We start from the raw sequence: 21,896 nt of genomic DNA, 5'->3' as shown, positions 1-21,896 counted from the left end.
TGCTGTAGGAACTAGTCATAAAACATATTCTGAACCCCCCAAATCATCTTTCAGGACCTTTTCCATTTTTACTAAAATAGAAAACCAGATGAAACTGAAACTGTAGTTTCTCCAGTGGCAGAAATGGGCTATAGATAGATCTAGTGAAGTGACTTTGGGGTGTTTGCTCCAGGAATTAATAAAAATCGTTCCTTAACAGGTTTCTCTTTCTTTTCTTTAGCCTCAACACAATGGAATATCTCCCCGAATGTTTAAGGCTTTAATAAGTAAAGGCCACACAGAATTTTCCTCTAACAGACAACAAGACGCACAGGAATTTTTCCTACATCTTATAAATCTAGTAGAGGTGAGAAAATCTGAATTAATGGCTTTTTCCCTGGTTATATTAGACGATGAGGGCAGAGCTGTTAGGAGTGGCTCATTTTTTTGTTATGTTCTTTTTAGCCTTGGATATGTAGAAAATGGCACTAATTTAAATGTGTTCTGGTTTAGAAACTTTTTTTTCTTTAATTCTTCCTTCTTTTTACTTCAGACTCTTGCATGACCACAAACAGGGCCAATGCTGCTGATAATTGCAAGAGATATAGAGAGGTCAAGCATCATTGTACAAGCTATAAGATTTATAAACATGTGTGCCTGTCCTTTTAAGTTGCTGTTAGTTTTATGATTACGTGCTATCCGTTTGTTTAACATATTGCAGTCTGACTTGGAATATTAATGACTTGGGTTATTATTATTATTATTACTCCAAATTTATGTTACAGTTGGGAGCAAACTAATTACCATGTCCAGTTCTTTTACAAATCCCAGCTGTATAACATTGAATCATTCTGGGAGGAAGGACTCCCCTGCTGAAAGCAAAGTAAATATTTGTCAGTTGAATATTTCTATGTAAAATGTTAGCTCCACTGACCTCCAGCTCAATGCTGCATGTAAAAGAATCAGTACTGTGCATTTTAATGCTGTCTTTCTGAAAAGGAAATTTGCAAATACATGCAGTTTTGATTTAAAGCATTTCTTTCTTGTCCATCCTTCCTCCCTCTTTTTCCCATTTTCCCCAAGAATCGAGGTGTTTATTCATGTGTTACAGTCTAGATGAAGTTATTCACATTTGCATGCATAATGTTCTACATCCCAAAACACATGTACTGATTATAGGGTGGTAGAAGACATTTTTAGTGTTTTTGCCTGATAACAGACATTAACATGAACGATAAAAAGGACATGTATTATTTGTATGACATTCCTATCTGCATAATGAACTACAAGTTGCTTGTTCTGTTTCAGTGCAGATTTGGAGTGGTAGGAGCAATTCTGTTTGCTGAAAGGACGCTCCATGTTTTTTACCTGAGCTTTCTATTTTTACTGTAACCTGCCACCTTCCTGCTGCCTTCTGTTCACCTTGACTCAGTCAGTTTCATTAGGTACATACTCCACAAGATACTGTGTGTAGAAAGATACCGCTGAGTATGTGGACGTTGTAGACTTTGGTGGTGTTCTCTGTGGGTGCCAGAGTTCTGCGTGCAATAAAACACAAGCTGAGCTGTCAGGTCTGGGTGTAAGATTGGTGTCTTTGTGCTTGCCATAAAACAACCAGCAGCCTTTGGGTTCTCTGGTCATTTTAATGATCGCCACTTAAGTGATTTGATCTAATATTCCTTTCAGAGGAACCCTGTAGGTTCAGAAAACCCTAGTGATGTTTTCCGGTTCCTGGTGGAAGAACGCACACAATGCTGCCAGTCCAGAAAGGTGCGCTACACAGAGAGGGTGGACTATATCATGCAGTTACCTGTTGCCATGGAGGCAGCAACAAACAAAGGTAAAGAAAGCAACTGGTCCATGGACTGACCTTCTAATGACTCTCTCAACCATGAAGGAATGAAGTTTTCACCTCCATGCGGTCTGTTTATGTGGACAGAATGGTTCAAGGTCATGTGGCAAATCAAACCAATGAACTGATCAGGAGAAAGTTACTTTGTTTGATTTTTCTTTAGAAGAGACTTTAAACACAGATCAGTTTGTGGCTTTACCATCCCTGTTAATGTTTTTAGGGAAGAAGGATTCTACCTGCATACTCTCAGCAAATTTTCAGACAGATTTCTTCTCAGACTGTGGGACCATCATTAAGTGTCACTACTCAGGAATATATCACCAAGAATGGTAGCAGTTTGTGTGATAAAGTCACACTGCTTGTAGTACAGTTTATTTACGTTTGGTTTTTGTGTATGTGTGTGCCCAAAGATCCCCGTTAGGATTGGATTTCCTTTGTGCTGGACAGTGAACCAGTATATAGAAACTTCTTAATCCTAAAAAAGGAACTGAACATACTAGCTAATGAATATCTTGTAAAAACAAACACACACACACCTCCCCACCAACCAAAAAAACAAATTGGCTTTGTGTTTGTTAGCAGCAGATTATAAGATCTAATGTGACAGAGAATAGAGGTATAAGATAGTTTGTTGTCAATAAAGCCAAAATACGCAATTTGGAAATCCTGGGCTTTAGGAGAGGAAGGGAGGAGGAAGATGAAGTGATGGACATTGATTTAAAAACCAGGAGTGGGTTTTTTTCATGTCTCTGAGCTGCCTGAGAAAGCATACTTGTTTTTAAAGGAGAAAACGGCTGAGGAAGCTAGAAGACTTGGAAGCAGGAGGGAGGTACTGACAAACGGTTGCTCCTGCAATCAGTGGTGGAGATTCTTGTGAACAAGATAACAACAGTATGCATGGGGTGGAAATGAAAGGGACATCACAGGAACACTGGAAGGGAGACATGCCCTTGGTTTCCTTCGTAATCTCAAAATATTTGAAAGTCAGAAGGAACTATTTTGTTTATTTGATCAGATCCTTTGAAATAGCACAAGACAGAGAATTCTACCCACTGCTTTTCACCTAGCCCACAACTGCTTGAACTGGACAATATATTTTAAAAAGACCATTTTGATTTGGAAACTTAAGTTTTGGAGAACTTCACATTCTTTGTTCATCAGTTTCAGTGATGATTCTGTCGCTTATAAAAGACCATGTTGTTTCCATATGGCACTGCTGAACTTACCAGTGTCAGGACTCTTTCTAGGCCATACATAATCCTGTCCTGTCTAGAAAGTCAGATGGCACAGGTAGACAGCAATAATTTTCCAAGTCAGATTGAGCTGATAAAGTGGGTAGCTGGTGTTACTATTCACACAGGATTCTGGCTGTCATGGCAAGGTTTTAATTCGTGTTGCCCAGTATTTCCAGTTCTGTGTTTTCACCATGAACAGAAACCTTTAGTAAAAAGATGTGATTGTAAGTGTAGCTCCTGACCCCAATGTAGACAAAACGATTTGATGTGTAGTTGAAGACGTGTAAAAGTTTTATTGATAAGTAGGTTTTTGCATTTCTAAAACTTGCAAAAGTAAGACTGGTGAGGGACATCATAACCATGACAATCTTCATTTAGCTTTTAATGTCATGTATGTTTCTCAGAGGAATTAATTGCCTATGAATTGAAGAGACGAGAAGCAGAAGCTGCAAGGAGACCTCCACCAGAGCTTGTCCGTGCCAAGATCCCATTTAGTGCCTGTCTGCAGGCCTTTTCTGAACCAAACAATGTTGAGGATTTCTGGAGCAGTGCCCTTCAAGCAAAATCTGCAGGAGTTAAGTAAGTGTGTGTCTGGCTGCCTATTAAAAACCTCTATGGTAGTGCTCTGTGCTTATCGTGCTACCAGGACATGATGCACAGAGAAGTAAACAAAGACACAGTGGGCTTTGGTGTCATATTAGTGTTATAAAATCCATCACTGTTCATCTCACTCAGGGCTAAAGTTACTCATATAAGTGTGCATGAGGTACCAAAATCTGTGTTGCTTGTGATTTTGTTTCACTGATTTTTTTATTTTATTTCTGTGATTCCCAGGACTTCTCGTTTTGCTTCATTTCCTGAGTACTTAGTGGTGCAGATAAAGAAATTCACCTTTGGCCTTGACTGGATACCCAAAAAGCTTGGTATGTGCCTTCTTGTATTGACCTTTTTCTCATTCTATCCAAGATAATCTATAAGGTGTATGCTCTTTGGTCTATAACGAGGATCTGGCTTGAGTCTCAAGTTTATACTTGTGAAGATCCTAATTGAATCTTCTTTTCTTTTATGACAAATTAAACCAATCCATTGAATCTGTGGAGTTAACGTACAGTTTCATGTGGACTGACTTTCTGGTCAAATTATGCTTTAGGGTTCCAAATTTCTGAAATAACTGTTTTCTGGAGGAGAATCTTCGCTGTGTTTGTAGCTTGAGTATCAGAGTCCCCTCTCTGAAGGGGTAGGTTGCACCATGAGGTCATTTTGCTAGATTCATTAGCTTAGCCTGTTTCTTTACTTTTGTAGATGTTTCTGTAGACATGCCGGATTTCCTAGATATCAGCCACCTTCGGGCCAGGGGTCTCCAGCCAGGAGAAGAGGAACTTCCAGACATTGCCCCTCCCATTGTCATTCCTGATGACCCAAAAGGTAGTTATGGATAACTTCTCTTCTGATGCTCTCCTGTATTCCCCTTTCACACTAGCGCATGCTGATTCTCCTTGAGCTTCACCATTTGGTGCTATGGACAAAGAAGCAGCTCTGTGCTTCTGTAATTGAGGACTGTTAGAACACCTCATGGCCTTTTTTTCCTCTCTACTAGACAGTTCTAGTTCTTCCAGCTTTTCTGCTTTGATGTTTTCTGGATTTATGATTGATACTGTTTGCCTTGGACTCTCTCAAAATAATTCATATTTTTATGAAATTGCTGTTCCCAAGAATAGATACCATATTTTTGTGAAACAGATTATTTCACTTGCTTTACTTGCTGTAGTCTCATACTTATCCTGCTGTGTGGTGATTGCCTCTTTTGCAATAGTATAGTACTGCTCAGTGGGGCAGCTTGTAGTGCATTGTGATCTCTTCATCTCTATGAGCAGAATTATTCCATGTCTTCCATTCGCATGGATGATTGTCCTTACATAAGAATGAAGTCCTTGTTCTCGTCCTTATTGAAGGTTGATTGGTATCTAGGACTGAAGTGGATAGATGAGTGTATGAAGACATCTACATTTACAAAAATGAGCTACATGCAGAGACCATCTTCTATCCATTCATTGGCCTTCAGTGCACGTTCATGACTCCCTTTCAGTAAAGTCACTGCACTTCCCAGGGCCTGGTGCAAAGGACTTGGTCTCAGACTCCTACACTGAGTCTCATGATAGGTATCCTGAATGGAGTGGAGCATTAATCCACTCATTTCTTACATTTGCGTAAGAGCCAAACTTTTGAGCACTTTTGTATTAAATTTTGTCTAAAACCTGGTGATAGAGTAGCCTGGGTGATACGGGAGCTAAATCAGTCTCTCAGTTCTTGTGTACTCCCTTGTGTACAGTATATGTTCCATCCTGGTCAGAAGGAATTTTAAAATCTGTCAGTTACTATGATTATTTGCTGTAGGATTTCAGTGTTACAGTTCTGAGCAGATGGTCTTCTGTTCAGTTGCAGAGTTTACTTGGATAACTTGACACACTTTGGTTCAAGGTGTAACAACAAACACACCGTGTCTGCAGAACTGGTTAATTCACAGTACAACAATACTTAATACACTAAGGACTACAATTTAAGAAAACAGCTTTCCAGGTATAGAGTAAGATTCAAAATCTTACTAATTTTTAAATTACAAGAATTGTTAGGTTGCAATAGGCCTTAGCAGCTGTGCGTGCATCTGTAGTCCACTCCTCTGGATGTATGTGGGCTGTACAGCCCATTAAAAAAGGCTCTGTCTCAAGGAGCTGATGTCAAACTGCTGACTGAAATATTTGTAGAGCAGAGAGAGAGTGATTAACATGCTATGCTGCTTTTTTCTTGAATACTGTTTATGCTGCTTTTTTCTTGAATACTGTTTCTTTTATACTAAAGTTCAGAAACAAGAATATTAGAATCTCCTCCTGTGTGTCTCTGGAGAATGAAATGGTTTATAGCAAGTAAAATCATGTTTTTCTAGTGTGACCTTAGACCCAGGCTGTTGCAATTTCCTCTAGATGACTTAAGTTTGGGTGCCTCAGTATTTAATAGGAAAAACCATAATGCAACTACTGTCATGACACGATTGCCCCCCCAGCCCTAACCATTCTATGATTCTATGATTTGTCTTGGATATTTGTGATAGTGGTGATGTAATATCAAGCTGTATGCATGTGAAAGGAAGCTAGCACCTGAAATTGTGTGTTGGAGCAAAGACTGTGGCAAAATTCAGTTCTCTAAAGGTTTTAATTTTGTGCCTTATCTGTAGTTTCCTTGCCAAGGCCTATTCTTTTTTTATCTTCTTGCTCAGTGAACTGACCTAATTTTAGTGTAAGTGCAGGGGTGATGGTACCTTATTTTATAACAAAATAGATTCTTGCTTAAGTTGGTTTAGGTCAGCCATCAGCTGTGTTTCCTGCTGGTTTATAGTACCAGTGACACTTTGCTCTGACTTAAGGAAATTGCTGGACAGAAACATCCCTGGTCTAATTCATGGCAAAAACATCAGGGATGTAAGGATGAACATGCCCTGCCTCTATGAGGTCAAATGTTTCTATGACTTTAAAAACATGGAATTGTTTTTCCCATATGAATCTCCTTAGCCTTCATATAAGTCCTTTTCCTTGTTTTTTCCTTTCTCAATTTTCAGATCGTATGACGACCCATTTTGTGGAGTGTACGTATCTCATTTTTCTGAGACTGATATTTCAGCTGCTTAAAAAATAGTTGTGCTTTTGCTTAGTGAATGGCTTCTCTGTCCTCATAGATATACATGGAGTATTGCCCTGCATGCTTCTGAATAACAGCCAAATTTTGAACTTGTTCAGCGTTTACTTGCATGTGTGCAGGATTCTTTAAGACTCTGTGGTAGCATCGGCGTAGCTGCAATATGAGCTGCGTCTCTGTCTGCTGCTCATCAGCAGGATCTTGCAGTTCTGGAGGTCACAGCTGCTTGATCCTGGCTCGCTCTGGACTCTGATCTCAGCTGAAGCTGTTAGAGAGGTGATTACTTTTGGCTGCCATCTCTAGCTAAGCTCAGCACCTAACATCTTCACCCTTTGAAATCCATTGGTGGGGTTTTTAGTAAAGTCCTGTAGGAATCCATCAAGGTTTAAGGATCTGTGTAGATTACTGAGACAAAATATTACCTGTAAGTCTGCTTTGTATAAGGCTGTTGGGATTGGAACTAGATGATCTTTGAGGTCCCTTTCCAACCCAAACCATTCTATGATTCTAACGAGTGTGGGTTTATTGTGGTACTAAAGTGAATCCAAGAGATGTTTTGTAATATGTGGCACCATGAATAACAGTAAGAAATACTATACAATGGATGAAATTAGACTTTTATATTTTAGAAGGTCCTTTCTTGCAGCTCTTGATATTGATGAGTCTGCAGTTATGCAACTGGCAGAGATGGGTTTTCCTTTGGAAGCATGTCGGAAAGCTGTGTACTATACAGGCAACCTGGGTGCTGAAGTTGCTTTCAACTGGATCGTTGCACATATGGAAGAACCAGGTCAGTGACTGGAAGGTGTAGGTTAAACTCCTACACTCCTGCTTGTGTGTTTTGGCAGTCGGTAGAAATTCTATAACGTATGACAGAGAAACAATGGCCCGCTTCCCCACCCCAGGAAACCTGGAGGTGTGAGTGAATTTTCCTAAGCTGTTCCTGCGATATGCAGATCTTGACCATTATGTGGCATCCGCTACTTAGAAGAAGACAACAAACCTAAGCTACACCAGAAGCACACTCTCTTGTCCTCATTGATGGCGTGGGCCAGCTCTCTGTTTTCCACCCTTTGGCTAGGTCTGTGCTGCTAAGGGGGAAGCTGAGTGGTGATCAAGTGTAAGTACAAAGAATCCTGTGGTCCAGATGCTTTTCTTCCATATCAGCCTTCTCTAGCTCAGGCTAGAGCATTCATGCCGTACTTAGAACTCGGGCTGTCCGTTGGTGGACAGGGCTGCTAGATGTTCTCCACTTCCTGTGTTTCATCCATGCAAAGTTTGGACCCATGATTCAGCACTAGTATACCTGAGCAGTCCCTTGCCAGGAAACTCCAGGTTTGGATGAGTTCACACTTCACTTGTGTTTCTTGTGTAAATGGGGAATGAGTTTCACTTGGACTTAACTGACATATTTCAGCTATCAGTTCGTTTTACATCTGTATGTGTATCAGATGGGTTGTCTGCTCTTCTGGTGTCATCATTGCTTCCATACCAATCTTTGCTACTTTCCTGCAGTTGTTTCACTTGGGTGATGTGCCAGGTTGTTCCAGCCTGCTCAGTATGAGTTTGTCCACCTAGATATTTCGTAATGTGCATGTACATCTTGTCATTTTTAAGGCTTTCTGCACATCTAAATCCCAGCTGGGCCAGTGAAATGAACTTACGTTGATTTCAGGAGTGCTTTTGAGGTCCTGTTTGTTGTTTGTTTATGTTTGGTTTTGACTTTCCAGTACAGTGGGACAAAAGAAGAAGCTGGTGAATGTTTCTTTGTTCCAGACTTCGCTGAGCCATTGGTCATACCGGCATTTGGAGAAGTTGCTTCCAGTGGAGATGCTGTGTTTAGAGCTGATGGGCTAGATAACCAACCTTCTGAAGAGATAGTTGCAATTATAATTTCCATGGGATTCCAAAGGAATCTAGCAATTCAAGCGCTGAAGGCAACAGTGAGTTCCATGAGTTGTTGGTAGCACTTGGGTTTCATTTCATATTGTGTGCTTTGTACATGTGCATGCTCAGATGCCTTTGAAATGCGCACGTAAAAATCCAGTTTGTGGATAATGCACATAGAACTATTCTGGCAAAGCGTGGGATGCCTGACTTGTCTGGGTTAGAGTGGGGAAGGTGATTTGTGTATTTCACTTGAACATTGAAATGTGGAGGAAAGTGAGGGAAACTTCGCTTCTTTTACCATCTGTTGAGAAACAACCTGAATGCCTAAAGACTATGCATCTTCAAGATGAGAACCTGGGAGCCATGGGGATTAATTGTGGGAGAATTTATTTTCCATCAAGCTTCTGCAGAATGCTTGTTGAATACTATTTTCCATGGAGGTAGAGTATGTATCTTACAAGTTTCTAGTGCTGTCAAACACAATCCTTACTCTGTTCAAAGACCAATGATGGTAGCATGATGCTAAAGAATGCATTGAAGGCTGTCCTTTTGCTTGTTTGACTTACAGAACAATAATTTGGAGCGTGCACTGGAATGGATCTTCAGCCACCCTGAACTCGAGGAAGAAAGTGACCCTGCTTTGGATGTGATGAATGCGGAGAACAATGCCAATGCCAATATCCTTGCAGAGACAGGGTCAGAGGGGCCCAGGATCAAAGATGGGTCTGGAAGTAAGTTCTCCTTCACCTTAGAACTGGCTATCGTGTTGTTGCGTCACACCTACACCATTTGTAGAGCTCCTTTCTGTTTTGAAAGTAGTTATTGCATTTTTTTGATCCAGACAATTTACTTCCAGTCTTGCTGAGTCCAACTCTATGGGGCTGATAGGTTTGGTGGGCTGTGTTTGCTCAGAAAACTATTTGCCTGGACTCACTAAATAACCTGAGTCCAAGTTTCTTCTTGCCACACCATGTAAGTCTCTCCTGGCCTAGCTTTATTATTTTTTTTTTTCTGCTATAAGATAAAAAGACAAAGAAAAGATGGAATGTTTAAATCTTCAGAGGCTAAGCATCCTAAAGATAATGCTGCTGTTACAGACCACCTGAGTTTCTGTCCTCCTGTGGTCTGATGGGAGATTTGATAATCCCTTCAACCAAGTTCCTTACTCTAAATATGGTGTGTATAGTTGGTATCCTGCATGTACTGCTTTGCTATTTTCTTTTGGCTTTTTGGCTTTTTCTTTGAGATCCCCAGTCATCCTGCTGCTAAATAAACCACAAGATGGAGATAGTGCACAGCAGTCAAAGTTGCAAAGTAGGCAAAGAACCTATTGTAAGTGTAGAAGGGCTAGAGTACAGGTCAGTGGTGGTTCTAACATAAGGATAGCATATGATGGTTTTTGAAGGGTCTTTACTCACCTCTTCTAATAACTGTAGTATCTTCTAAACTTGTACCTCTGATCTTGACTATAATGGTCTTATGAAAAAAAACTAAGCCAATTTGATTTTTATTTCTGTGGTTGATGTTGTTATACAAGAACATTAATTTCTTCATTTCTAACATTATAAAGACCAATCTTAAGTCTTCTGGAGACATAGGAAACATTGATTATTGTTAGGTTAAAAAAAAAGAGAGAATTTGGAATAATTATTTTTTGTGATACTTAGCCTTTATAGACTGAGACCATTTACTGAGTGCCTGAAATCCTGATAACCAACATGATACTGTAAAATGGCTCCAGAAAGCCCTCTCCACCAAAATCCAGGCCCCTGTCATTATGCAATATCCTGAAAGAAGGTATCCTGTTGCTTTTGGTGGTAATTTGGGTGAATGACATGAATGGTTGGGGAGCAATAACCAATGCTGAATTCTCCAGAGATATGAAGCACAAAAATTGTCCTCATATTAAAGGAAGAGGTTGCTTCCCTATCCTCTCTTTTATGGACTGCTGAAATATAAACAAGTGGTTTTTGTTTGATGTATAGGGGATCTGTGATCATATGTATAGACATAGCTATTTTGTGTGCAGAATGAACTCCATATCTGGCATTTTCTGTGGTGCTGTCTGTGAACTGGGAATGAATCTGCTCTTTTCTCTTTCCTGGCAGGGGCTGTGATCGCAGCCCTGCTGTATGTGCGCAGATCTGTGTGGGTTTGATTTGTATTGGTTCCATATTGGACAGTGAATCTGACCACTAGTTAAAGTGAGAATATGCTGCAGTCTTGACAGAAACTGTGTTTGAGGATGCAGAGTCTGAGTTAGGAGTGCTTAGCTGCTTCTCCGGTATTAGAATGAAAGTTTCCCCTGGAGTCATATTGCAATGTTAGCAATAAAAGTCTTAGGATCCCATTTGTGTTTCTTAAATAGGATACGAGCTGTTTGGGTTCATCAGCCACATGGGAACATCCACAATGAGTGGCCACTATGTTTGTCATCTCAAAAAAGAAGGAAGGTGAGTAAAACTGGGAGATACACACAAGGATGACCAAATGTTTTCATTGAAGTGTGCATCTCTACAGAGCAGAGTATGCGTTCATGGCAGACAAAACACATGGTGGTACAACGTATACATTTCCCACCAAAGAAATCAAGATAAATACAGATTGTAGATGTGATGAGTCAGAAATAGTTCTGATTCCGCTGAGGTCTATTCTGGAACATATCATTGGCTCTGCTGTGCTTGCTGTTCCGAATCTCTATTCGTTTTGGGGTATCAGTTCTATATCTGGCTTTGTTTGTCTGAGCTTCCCCCAACTTCCTTTCATTCTCCATCAATAGAAACCCATCAAACTGTGTACTGGTACTGGTATTGCTAATCCTGTGGTGCTGATGTTGGCTGTGATTTTGGTACGTTCCTATGTGGCCTTGAGAATCTCTGATTTTCATTCATTTGAACTGTAACTACATATTCCTCTTCCTTTCAGTCCCTGACCCTGCCAGTAAACCTGCTTCGGCTGTCTCTCTGATCTTTTGTTCTTGTTCCAGTGCCTAGTTTTAGATTTTAAGCTCTAGTTTTAGATTTTAAGCTCTTTGAAGTTTGGCTGTGAGAAGCTCCTGATAAACTTGTGATGATTTTTATACACATGGAGTGTAATCAATCTTGTTTTCATTTCAGATGGGTGATCTACAATGACCTCAGAGTCTGTGCCTCAGAACGACCTCCCAAAGACCTGGGCTACATTTATTTTTACCACAGAATACCAAGTTAGGCCTCAAATCTGTTACCTGGCCTTAAGAAGCCATAAGCCTTTTTAACCTGCCCAAAAAAGTGTACTATGATAAAGAAAATCTAAATCCAGCAAAAAACCCTTAAGCCTTGGACTGCCAAAAAGCAAAGGAAAACATGGGATATTTATAGTTTATTTAAAAACAGTCATTTGATGCCGCCTTAAGTATTAGAGGGAAAATTTCTACTAAGTGATGTATAGTACATTGTTTTAAATTTGTACACCCTGAAGGATACCTTAAGACCATGCAGATTATTGGTGGAGTTTGCAGCTAGTATATGGAGAAAACAAATTTCAGAGTTGAACAAAAATAGCCTGGTTCAGCCTAGCTCCTGCCTGTTCTGTCCATGCATCTGTGGAAGACCACAAAGAAGTATTTGCATCTTTGGTAACTGGGAGCCAGCATTTTCAACCAGAGTCCAGACCACTTAAAGAAATCGTCGCATATAGAGTTGGAGGGAGAGAATGTGTGAGTGTTCTTCAAAACATAATGTCGTATTTGAGAGATCGTTTTCGATACAGTGAGAAAAGTCAACTAAATTTTTTTCTGTTAGAATTCAGTTTTTATAGTATCTTGGTTTGCCCTTTTTCATGCACAAACCTGAAACTAATGGAGAGGGAAGCTATCCCCTGTCAGTGCACTGTACATTTTCTGCCGAAGAGAAATTGTAGATTTTATTTTTGCAGACGTAGGTTTCTTTGTCTTCTCTTGAATGTTTATTTTGTGAGTTCTTCCAACAGATTCAGGATTACAGATGGCTAAAAGGAGCAGGCTTTCTGACTATAAAATTAAATGCGTGCGCTCAAGAAAGGCAAGGCTATTATTTAAATTTTATTTTCTTACGAAGGAGGTAGAGAGGGGATTAATATCCCATTATATTTATTTCAGGGAAATTTGCATCTAGACCACTCACATTCCAGCTGAAATCAACTCCCTGACAAAGTAATCACAGTGCAATTCTGCTTTCTGCCAAAGATTGCTTAAATATTTAGTTCCATCCATGGGTGAGGGAAATTGCTCAGTAAAATTGCTGATTTATTGATTTGCCCCTCTCCTTCCTTCCTTAAAAAAAAAACAAACACCAACGAACAAACAGCAACAACAAAAGCCCAATAACAAAAAAAACCCCACACCTTGAAATGGTGTTTCAGCTTCCTTAAAACTTGCAAACACACCAATAATCTGATTTCTTTAACAGACGCCTAAGAGGGCTTTTATATCTCTGGCAGGGATGAAGGGGTGGGTAAGTAGGGGCAGGCCTTTCCTGTCTTTTTTTGGAGGGATGTTACTTTCATTCATATCACAGGCAAGAATATATATGTGGGTTTTTAAATTGTATTTGAAAACACTAATTCTAGATAAAAATCAATGGTGAATGCAAAACCTTTCATGGTTCCAATAAACCCCCAAAGGTTCACAGTGTTGGCCACTGCTTAGAGGCTGTTGCTGGAGTTGTCTCATGTAATCTTACAGAGTCTTCAAAATAAATAAATAAAAAAAAAATTCTCTTTACAGACTGTGAGAGAGGCAGGGAATTGTAATTACATTTTCTCTGTAGTCAATGCTTTCAAGGTTAATTGCAAAATTCAGGCAGCTACACACTACAGAAAGAGAACCCAAATTAAATATCTGGTTATGAGTAGGGCGTTTTACTTTTTCCAGCATCTGCGGGAAAATAGTTCTCCTTCTGGTCATGTAGCCTCATGCAGAATCAAAAAACACTTTGATTTTTTTTTTAAAATCAGTTTTTGATCTTAAAAGATCGAGAGAAATTCTAGTGCAATAAATCTGTAGAGTGTCAATGGTGCGCAATTGCTGGGAAAGCTTCCTGCACTTAGTGCTCTTGCTGACACAAGAGCGGCGTCCTAGCACGTCCGTAAGTGGCTCCTGTGATATTCAGCTGCCTTGTAATTATTGAGCCACCAGTTCTGGAAAAAATAGAAGCTGCCAGTAATTTTTTTCCTTCTTCCAGGTTTTGACTATTCATGTATTTCACCAGAAAATGCCAGATTTGGAAATGCGATCAGCAAATTATGCAGGGATACATCTGTTTAAAGTGAAAGAACAAAACTTCCATATATCCATGTTTATTCTTTTTCGTTCTGGCAACAGGAAAAAGACAAAAGGCCTCTCTCTCTTTTTTTTTTTTTTTTCCCTTTTAATTTTTTTGAATGCCCAGTTATATTCCAAGGAAATTCAACACTTCAAGCTTCCCTCTTGCCTCATGAACTTAAAAGGGCTGTTTATAAACTAACAAGATCTGGTGGCTACTACCTTTTTACTTAGGAACCTCGGGTAAATAAGGCCAACAGAGCTGTTCTGCTGTTCATTTTTAAACTGGAAACATGGCTGAACTCAGGATTAAGGATGGAGTTTGGACTCTTGCGAACCATTTGCCTGGTACATCCTAAAACTGGAATGGCTGTGGGGCTGATTGATCTCTGTTGATAGGAGGCACAGAGCTGGCAGGTGATAAACGATAAACTGCAAATGGTAAATGAAAGGGGAGAGCCATTCACTGGCTGCGGTGGGTGAGCTGTAGCAGCTGGGCTTCTGAAATTCTGTTCAGTTCATCACTCTCGTGTGCTGCGTGCCTAAAGTACCAAGTAGGTCAGAAGTGCAGGGAGCAGTTTAGGGAAAAGGTTTACGGATCTTCTAAAATTTAGCACTTGAAAATATGCTCAAGTTCTTCAGCCGTTTGAGGAATTACTATCTCCCAAAGTAGTGTCTTCCCTCCTGTTTCAAATGGCCAGTTAAGTCATCTCACTTTTGCAATGGGATATGTGTGAAGAACATCATGAATCTGGAGGAGCAGGATGTAAACTGACTCTTCAGCCTAATGTGAGGGAGAGGAGTTTGGGTTTTTTTTTGTTTGCTTGTTTTTTTAAACTTCAGCATGCAGGAGTCACAATCAGACTGTACTGAATAGATGACTAATTTATCAGACTTTGCCTCCTAAAGTTTGTATGCACTTAGTTGTGCTGGGCCAGGCCTTGGTGCACAACCTGGGCAGTGGCTGATGAGGAAACCATGTGTCTGGGTACCGTAATAGCTGTTGGGGGGCTTAGGTGTGTTAAGAGTTTCTTGGCAAAAAAGGATGGAGGAAGAAAAATCACTGTGAGCTGTTGGAGACAATCTAACCTGAGAATTATGGCAAGCCAGGACCCGTCAGCAAATAATACTCTTATTTCTCGGACTGATTTTTACTTTTTTGTATGATACATTTAGGTTAGGTGAGTGGAAGGAAGAAAAACTCAACAACTTTTCCTTGTTTTTCTTCTCCCCTCTCATTCCTAGCAGCATGCTGGATCCAGTAGACTCCTCATTCTGAGTCACAATCTCCAGTCTCCAGAAAAAATGTAGACACAGACTCCTATTTAATCTTCCTAGCTAAAATACAATTAGGTTAAAATTTTAATTTATTTAAAGCTATGATTCAAAAACCAGCCTAGACGTTTCTGGACTACTGTCGCTTGTAATTCTACTGTGTTCAGTGGCATTACTTCTGACTTACTTGGTGTAACTGAAACCAGAATCAGACCATTTTTTTGATCAGGCAGCCTCCACTGGGTCACAGCACACGTTCTGAATACGGATGCAGCCAGAGCTCGTTAGATTGTTTTCGAAGCATCTCTAATTCATTCCTTTTGTTCTCCATCCCAGCAGCAGCCATTTTTATCTTCTTTGCTGTTTTCATACGTTGAAAGACTATGCAAAATATGTAACTGGACATAACTGGCATAAAAACCCATTGCCCTTCCTACCTTAATGGCTGAGATCAGTTCCCGATTTCTGTTCACTCTTCAGTGGTTTTACTGTTAATCTTGGGAGTGTCTGTACTTTGCACCATTCAGAGTTGTTTGCCTGAAGCACTGTTAACATTTTGGAGAATATTTGTCTGAGATGAGAAAGGTTGTGAATGACATTGTTGCAACTGAGTTGAATTAAAAAGAAATGTTCCCACATCTTGTGACTGTGTGGATTCTTGCTTCTTTCTTTCCTGCCTGAACTGAAGAGGAATGGACTTGAGTATGTTTTGATGCTGCCTCTTTTCTTACTCTTTGTGGTCGCGTTTGCTGTTTTACTTAAAAAACCTGCATAGGGAACAAAGAGGTTTTTGAGAGTCTTGATTTCTTGTGACTTGTGGAAATTCTGCAGATGAAAAAAAAAATCTAAAAAATCCCCAAACTCCGAGTGAATATAGAACATGGCAAAATAGAAAATAGGATTTAAACTGGTTTTTTTTGGTTTTAACTTTTAAGCCAGTTGATGTTCTTTAAACATGAGTGTTGTCATTTCACCCGAGTTCCTGCTTTATCTTGGTCTGTAATTCCTCATATTAATTTAGAAATTTGGCCTGCTGTTCAGTAAAGGAGAAATCTTTTTCTTCATGTGTAAGGGCTTCACGTAGCAGTGTGACCATTGAGACTCTTTGGTAGATGCAAGAATAGACCAAAAAAGAAGACTAAAGGATGGCAGCCCTTTCATCTTTTTGTGGGATCATGGGATTGGGAACTGGAGGAGAGGTAAGATGTAAACCTACCAGGCTATAAGTGACATTTCCTGACATGGAAGTAGAGGATGTGAAGTGTGGAATGATAAGAAAGGTAAAGATGTTTCAGCTCCTGAAGTCCAAATTCAATGATCTGTTGTGTTTTCTTTTCTATCTCAGGTGTCCTTTGTGACCATGGCCAATCACACTGCACTGTGTTCACACCACTTGTAGCAACTGGAAGAGGTGGGAGAACGTGACTCCTTGTGCAAGCTAAAGGGCCTTGTTCAGACTTCATGCAAGAATTTCCTGTGTAGGGTTTGTACCTGCTGACTTTTGCAGACTGCTTATGAAAGGCAGTATGAGATACCGACAAGTTAACACTGCCCCTGATGTCTGCTCCCTTTCTCTAAAACGGGAAGTAACACCTCTCTGTCCCTCAGGTGTGCTACAAGCATAACATGAGTAAGGGCGACACTGACAGCTGTGGCCAGAGACAAATGCTATGAAAATATTGAAGACACATAGTACATGGCTGACAGTTACTGTGGAGTAGGTGATTATATTTTTCAGACTGCTTTACCAGTATCCTTCCCAGTGATTTTTTTTTTTGAGCAGTTTTGTATGCAGGATCTGGCACTAATGCTTTTCTCCCAACCACTCTCTTTGTTTGGCTTCAGGACTGCAGTGCTGTGTTCCTGGTCTGGGTTTGCTACAGAGCATGTAACCGATGGGTGTTCCTGCTGATGCTTTGTTGGTACATTTGAGCAGCAAGAACTAAACTTAGCACCTCCTGGCAAAACATGCCAGTGTCCAGAGCACACATTACTTGTATCCTGGTGGTTAGTGTGTTTTATAGTGTCTCTCCCCTTTTCTTCTTTAGTAGAAGGTTCTGGTTAAAGCCATAGGCAGCCAGTTGGCTTTTCGGACAGAGCTTTCCTTCTGCAGGCAAACCGTGGCTGAATCATCTGTTTTTTTTCTGGAGCAACCCACGTGTCCATTGAGACTGTCAGACTTCAGATCCATGCCAACGTTGTCATCTTTTCTGTCCATAGCGGTGTACAGGAATTTTATGTCCCTCTCACGTCTGTCCTTATGTTAGTGTCCCATAGCAAAAACTTAAAAAAGATGTAATTTCTACTCTGCCAGCTCTTTCATCTCATCACATGAAAGCCAAAACTGAAAGACATCACTAGTGAACTCCTACTATGGTTTACAGGATGTTGCTTGAGTAACAATTTCGGTCACTGAAAGCTGGCTTTGTTTTTTTCAGAAATACTGTTATTGTGATATTACTTCTGTTTTAATCTTGAGGTGGGCAGTTGCATGATCTTCAGGAAAAATTCTGATCTACTTTTTTTTCTTTCTTCATATGGAGTATATATGCAAAATCCTTTGGGCCAGACCTCAGCTAGTATAAACTCCAGTTATAAGTATAATTGATTAACATATTGAAATAAAAATAAATTACAAAAATTACACTACCTCGGAGTAACAATGAATTTATGAAAAATTTTTGGTAATGAAAAAAGCATTTTGAAATTGAAAAGAGATTTTGAAGTATTTGAAGCCACAGACAAAGTTTATTTTTAAAACATATTTAAAAATTGCACAGTTATAAATACAGGTAAATAAATACAATTTAATATGTGGAAAAGAACCCAAGGAAGGCATGCTTCCATTACAGTACAAAAATACTACATTAAATGTGGTGCTCTGCAGATAGTAATCTATGACTTAATAAATTTAACACATCCAGTATGCACATTGGTCATTTTTGAGGAAATAGATTATTTTAGAGCAGTGCAAGGAAACATCGAATTAAAGCATCAGTAAAGTACAAGTCTGTGTTTAGTATTATACACAGCTGATAATGCACTAAGTATACAGAGGCAAGGGTACCTGTAGTAAGAAACTCATCTTTTACTCCATATGTACTTACAGACTCAGATTCTCAGTCCGAGTCAATAAGAACCTTTGTAACAAAATGTAAACATTCAGGTGTAGGGCTGAACTCAACTCCCACCTTCTCATCCACTGCCCGCCTCGCCGCTAAGCCTTGCACCTACACTTAACTGTCAGCACAAAGAGTTAAGTGAGCAATGTAAGTCTTTGCAGCAGCAGGGCTCTTCAGATGGCCCAGGCGAAAGTGTCTGCCAACCCTATAATCTCCTCTTTCTTGTATGTTGGCTTAAAAATAAAGCCACAAAAACTGATGCAAGATTGCAAAGGTTTTCATTTTACAGCATATAGAAGAAGCCGCGCTGAATGCCTCTCAAAACTAGTTTTATTTTACTCTAGATACGTTATACTCTGATATATAAAATATATTTATAAATGCTTTGATTTTTCTGAATTTACAATAGATTATTCATATTAAAAAGGCTATTTAATTTAAAGTTTTAGCCAATGTCAATGACATTCTATAAATGTGGAAGGGGAAAAAAGATCAAAGCACATTAAGTCTGGACCATGCAAGCTTGCTCAATGGGCTGTCATGTGTGCAAGCATTTGTGAAGTTACAGCTTAGTTTAGGAAACTTTAGATTCCTTCTGTCTCTTTCTCATGCCTAATGCCTGTTGCTTTGTGGGCTAAGGCTCTGAAACTTTCTGTGGATTCTGTGACTTGCTCTTTTTTCATTTTGCGTAAATTTGTTCAAAGTGTCAGTGATCTCTTCACACATGGCACTCCTTTTCTCTGCTTTATTGAATCAGTCCAAAAATAGTAGAACTATAATGAAAGAATCTGATTTCTAGCCTAGATGAGATTCGAATAGCAGATAATACCATATTGCATACCCACCATTTTTTTTTCACAATGTGCAGTGCATTTTGTTTATCACTTTTGTCTGTGAATACTCGGTATTTCACAGACATTTATTACATAAATTCACTGTACAGGCTGCTAAACTGACAACACTAGTGAGCGGAAGTCTCAGTTTTCAACTGTGCAAGTTATTAATGCAAAGTAACTAATATGTCTCATTTTGCAGATGCCCGTTTGGGCAGAAGAGATCTACAACCAATGTAACCAGTTCACACTGACTCCAGCAGGCAATGATTTAGGCCTCAGGCTTTGCCTCTGGCTGCCAGTAATGTTACTGGTTATTATTTCTGTCGTGGTGGCTTTTGTATTGTGGAGGCCCGTGCTCTGTGGATGTTCATAGCATCACCTGGCTGATCTGTTGTTGTTGGGGTCATGCCCAGGTTTTCCGAGTTGGCTCATTAGCTCTTCATGCTTAACCTGATGTTCTGAGCTTTCAGCTGAGTTCAGTGTCCGCAGCTGAAATCAGTGGATGCAGCAGTTACTCAGATCCTGGGAAGATTTACATTCATATATTTCAAACAGGACAGTCAGACACTGAGCCGCCTTCAGAGCTAGTGGGCAAGTTTGAAAAGCCCGGTCATGGTAAGTGAGTGTAGACTGAGACAATAGTTGTTTCACTGATTCTGGGAATCTTTTTCTCTGATTTGGTGCTGTCTGGTTTAGACTAGAGAAGAAAATGTGAAAATCGAAACACCCAGCTTCACTATGAAAGCTGCGCACATTTAGCTTTCTAATTCTTAAAAGGATATGAAAAAACGTCTGCAAAAGCTGTTATGACAGATGTCTGTCATTAATTAAACACTTGAAGCAAACATGAAATCCACAGCACAAAGTGATTTCTAAGGATGGGATTTAAAAAAGGCTCTGCGTTTTGTCTAACCTGTTCCAAATAACACAAACAACTCGGTTTTGAGTTTGACAGATGCAAAGTGCTTTAAAAATATCCCACAGAAGACACCAATCAATAGTTTAAAAGTACCCTACGTGTGGGCCTTCTGCATGCATTCTGTAAACATATACTCGAGTAGCATTGCTGCATGCTTTGTGTTAATATTATTTCATTGTGGTTATTTCTTAACGTAGCTTCATGCAATATTGTAATGTGAGGTTTTGTGTCATTTGAACCTCCCCCTCAATGTTTTTACAAGTGCTGTGATTTTTCAGATCATAAGAAAACACTATTAGATACAGGTGTGTATGTGTGTTTACCTAAAGAACAAATTGATTCTTCAAACTGACATAAATCAGTCTATTGCAACAAGGTTTCTAGAGTCATTACAGTTTAAAGAGATCAGCAAGAATTAAGCCTATTGCTTTCATTGCAAAGCCTCGTTCCATAAATAATCACTTTGATTTCAGTGCCCGTTCAGCATGTGCAGTGGTATCAGAGGCCAGCTCTCGTCCAGGAACTGAGTATGTGCATATGAGCTGATGATGCAGAGTGCTGAGCACTTCTGTGAAGACTACAGACTTCCAGTGTTCAGCAGCTTGATGGATCAGACTTACAGCTCATAAATCTTTATGAAGCTTGGCAGAGGTGAGGGACAGTCACGAGCTGGGGTTAGGAAAGCATGGTTTAATTGCATGAAATATAAAATAGAGGAAAGATTCAAAAACTTGGAATCAATTACCTGGCAGTGACAAATCACCTCTGGAGAAAGAGGGGAGTAACAAGAAAGGGGAAACGAGAGTGGGAGATGATGATAAAAACCGTTGCAGCACTCTAATTTGGCATCACCCCCTAGATACTGTGCAGTTGGTATCCTGAAATGTCTCCGAGTCTCTTCTCTGCTGAAATTGCAAGTCTCTATGTAAACCTGCTTCCTTACTTAGACTGAGCAACCTTGTGTTTGTGTGTTACGTTTCATTTTACATGGGTGGTGGCCTCACCCATGCAGTTTGTGAGACCGCAGCCCTCCCCTGCTCTCATGTAGTGTCATCGCATGCCATGGCTGTTATTTGCACATCTTCTTCCCATGCGCATCTGGGCAAGTTGGGGACGGCAGGAGGTTTTGACTTGGTCGAGCTCACAGGGAGCACTGAGAGAAGGACACATTTCCTGTCTCTCACTCTTGGGTTCAATCTGCTAGTGTTCAGCAGCTGCCGTGTTCATCCTACCTCATGCCTGGTTAGAAGCATGAGTAGATGAATTTCTTCATCGTGTTAACATGCTACAGTCTCCTCACCTTTCCTTGTGCTGTTTCAGGCAAATACACATGCTTGCCACTGAATATTAAAGAAACACCATGAGGAGGTCAGAGCAAAGCTGTATCCTGTCTTCTGCACTGATAGTGCTTGGCAGCAGGGGCTAAAGGAGTACAATAAAGCCCTGGATATCAAAGAAGTCCCCAGAGGTACCTAGAGCTGCTGAGCCTGACCTGTTAGAGTGAGGTGAGTTCAGTCGCTGGCCACTTCTCCCACACAGACCAGGCCAGAACTGGTGGCTAGTATGAGGAGATGTGCCACCATCCCCTAGAAGTCTGTCTGGTTTAGCCTTTCCCTCACACAGTGTCTCAGTCAGTTGTAGGTGGTTAACTGGCCATAGGTGGGCTAAAACAGGAGAGAAGAGTTGGGATCATCTCCAAGAGTGCACAATCTCTTTGGATAGGCTTTGTAGCCTGTGTCCTGTGTAGCAGCACTGCAGTGCTTGTAAGGAACTGGGGGCCTGAGCAGGCAAGAATTCTTGCCTTGGTAGGCAAGAGTTCA

General features: G+C 40.2%; 1 protein-coding gene across 1 annotated transcript in view; it reads left to right on the top strand.

Annotated features, from left to right (window-relative positions):
* USP13 (ubiquitin specific peptidase 13) overlaps window positions 1–11,853 on the top strand; it is a 49,895-nt gene extending 38,042 nt beyond the window's left edge. The window contains exons 11-21 of the mRNA XM_086618425.1: window positions 221–346; window positions 1,666–1,819; window positions 3,471–3,645; window positions 3,901–3,989; window positions 4,369–4,491; window positions 6,677–6,703; window positions 7,400–7,543; window positions 8,530–8,696; window positions 9,212–9,374; window positions 11,012–11,096; window positions 11,760–11,853. Coding sequence (XP_086474551.1) covers window positions 221–346; window positions 1,666–1,819; window positions 3,471–3,645; window positions 3,901–3,989; window positions 4,369–4,491; window positions 6,677–6,703; window positions 7,400–7,543; window positions 8,530–8,696; window positions 9,212–9,374; window positions 11,012–11,096; window positions 11,760–11,853 — 1,347 coding nt within the window. The remainder of the gene's footprint in view (window positions 1–220; window positions 347–1,665; window positions 1,820–3,470; window positions 3,646–3,900; window positions 3,990–4,368; window positions 4,492–6,676; window positions 6,704–7,399; window positions 7,544–8,529; window positions 8,697–9,211; window positions 9,375–11,011; window positions 11,097–11,759) is intronic.
* The last annotated feature ends 10,043 nt before the right edge of the window (window positions 11,854–21,896 follow it).

The sequence above is a fragment of the Tauraco erythrolophus genome, chromosome 11, assembly GCF_009769465.1.
Source record: "Tauraco erythrolophus isolate bTauEry1 chromosome 11, bTauEry1.pri, whole genome shotgun sequence".
In the NCBI taxonomy this organism is placed as follows: Eukaryota; Metazoa; Chordata; class Aves; order Musophagiformes; family Musophagidae; genus Tauraco; species Tauraco erythrolophus.
Note: the sequence above shows the minus strand (reverse complement) of the source record. Positions and strands in the feature narration are given on the sequence as shown.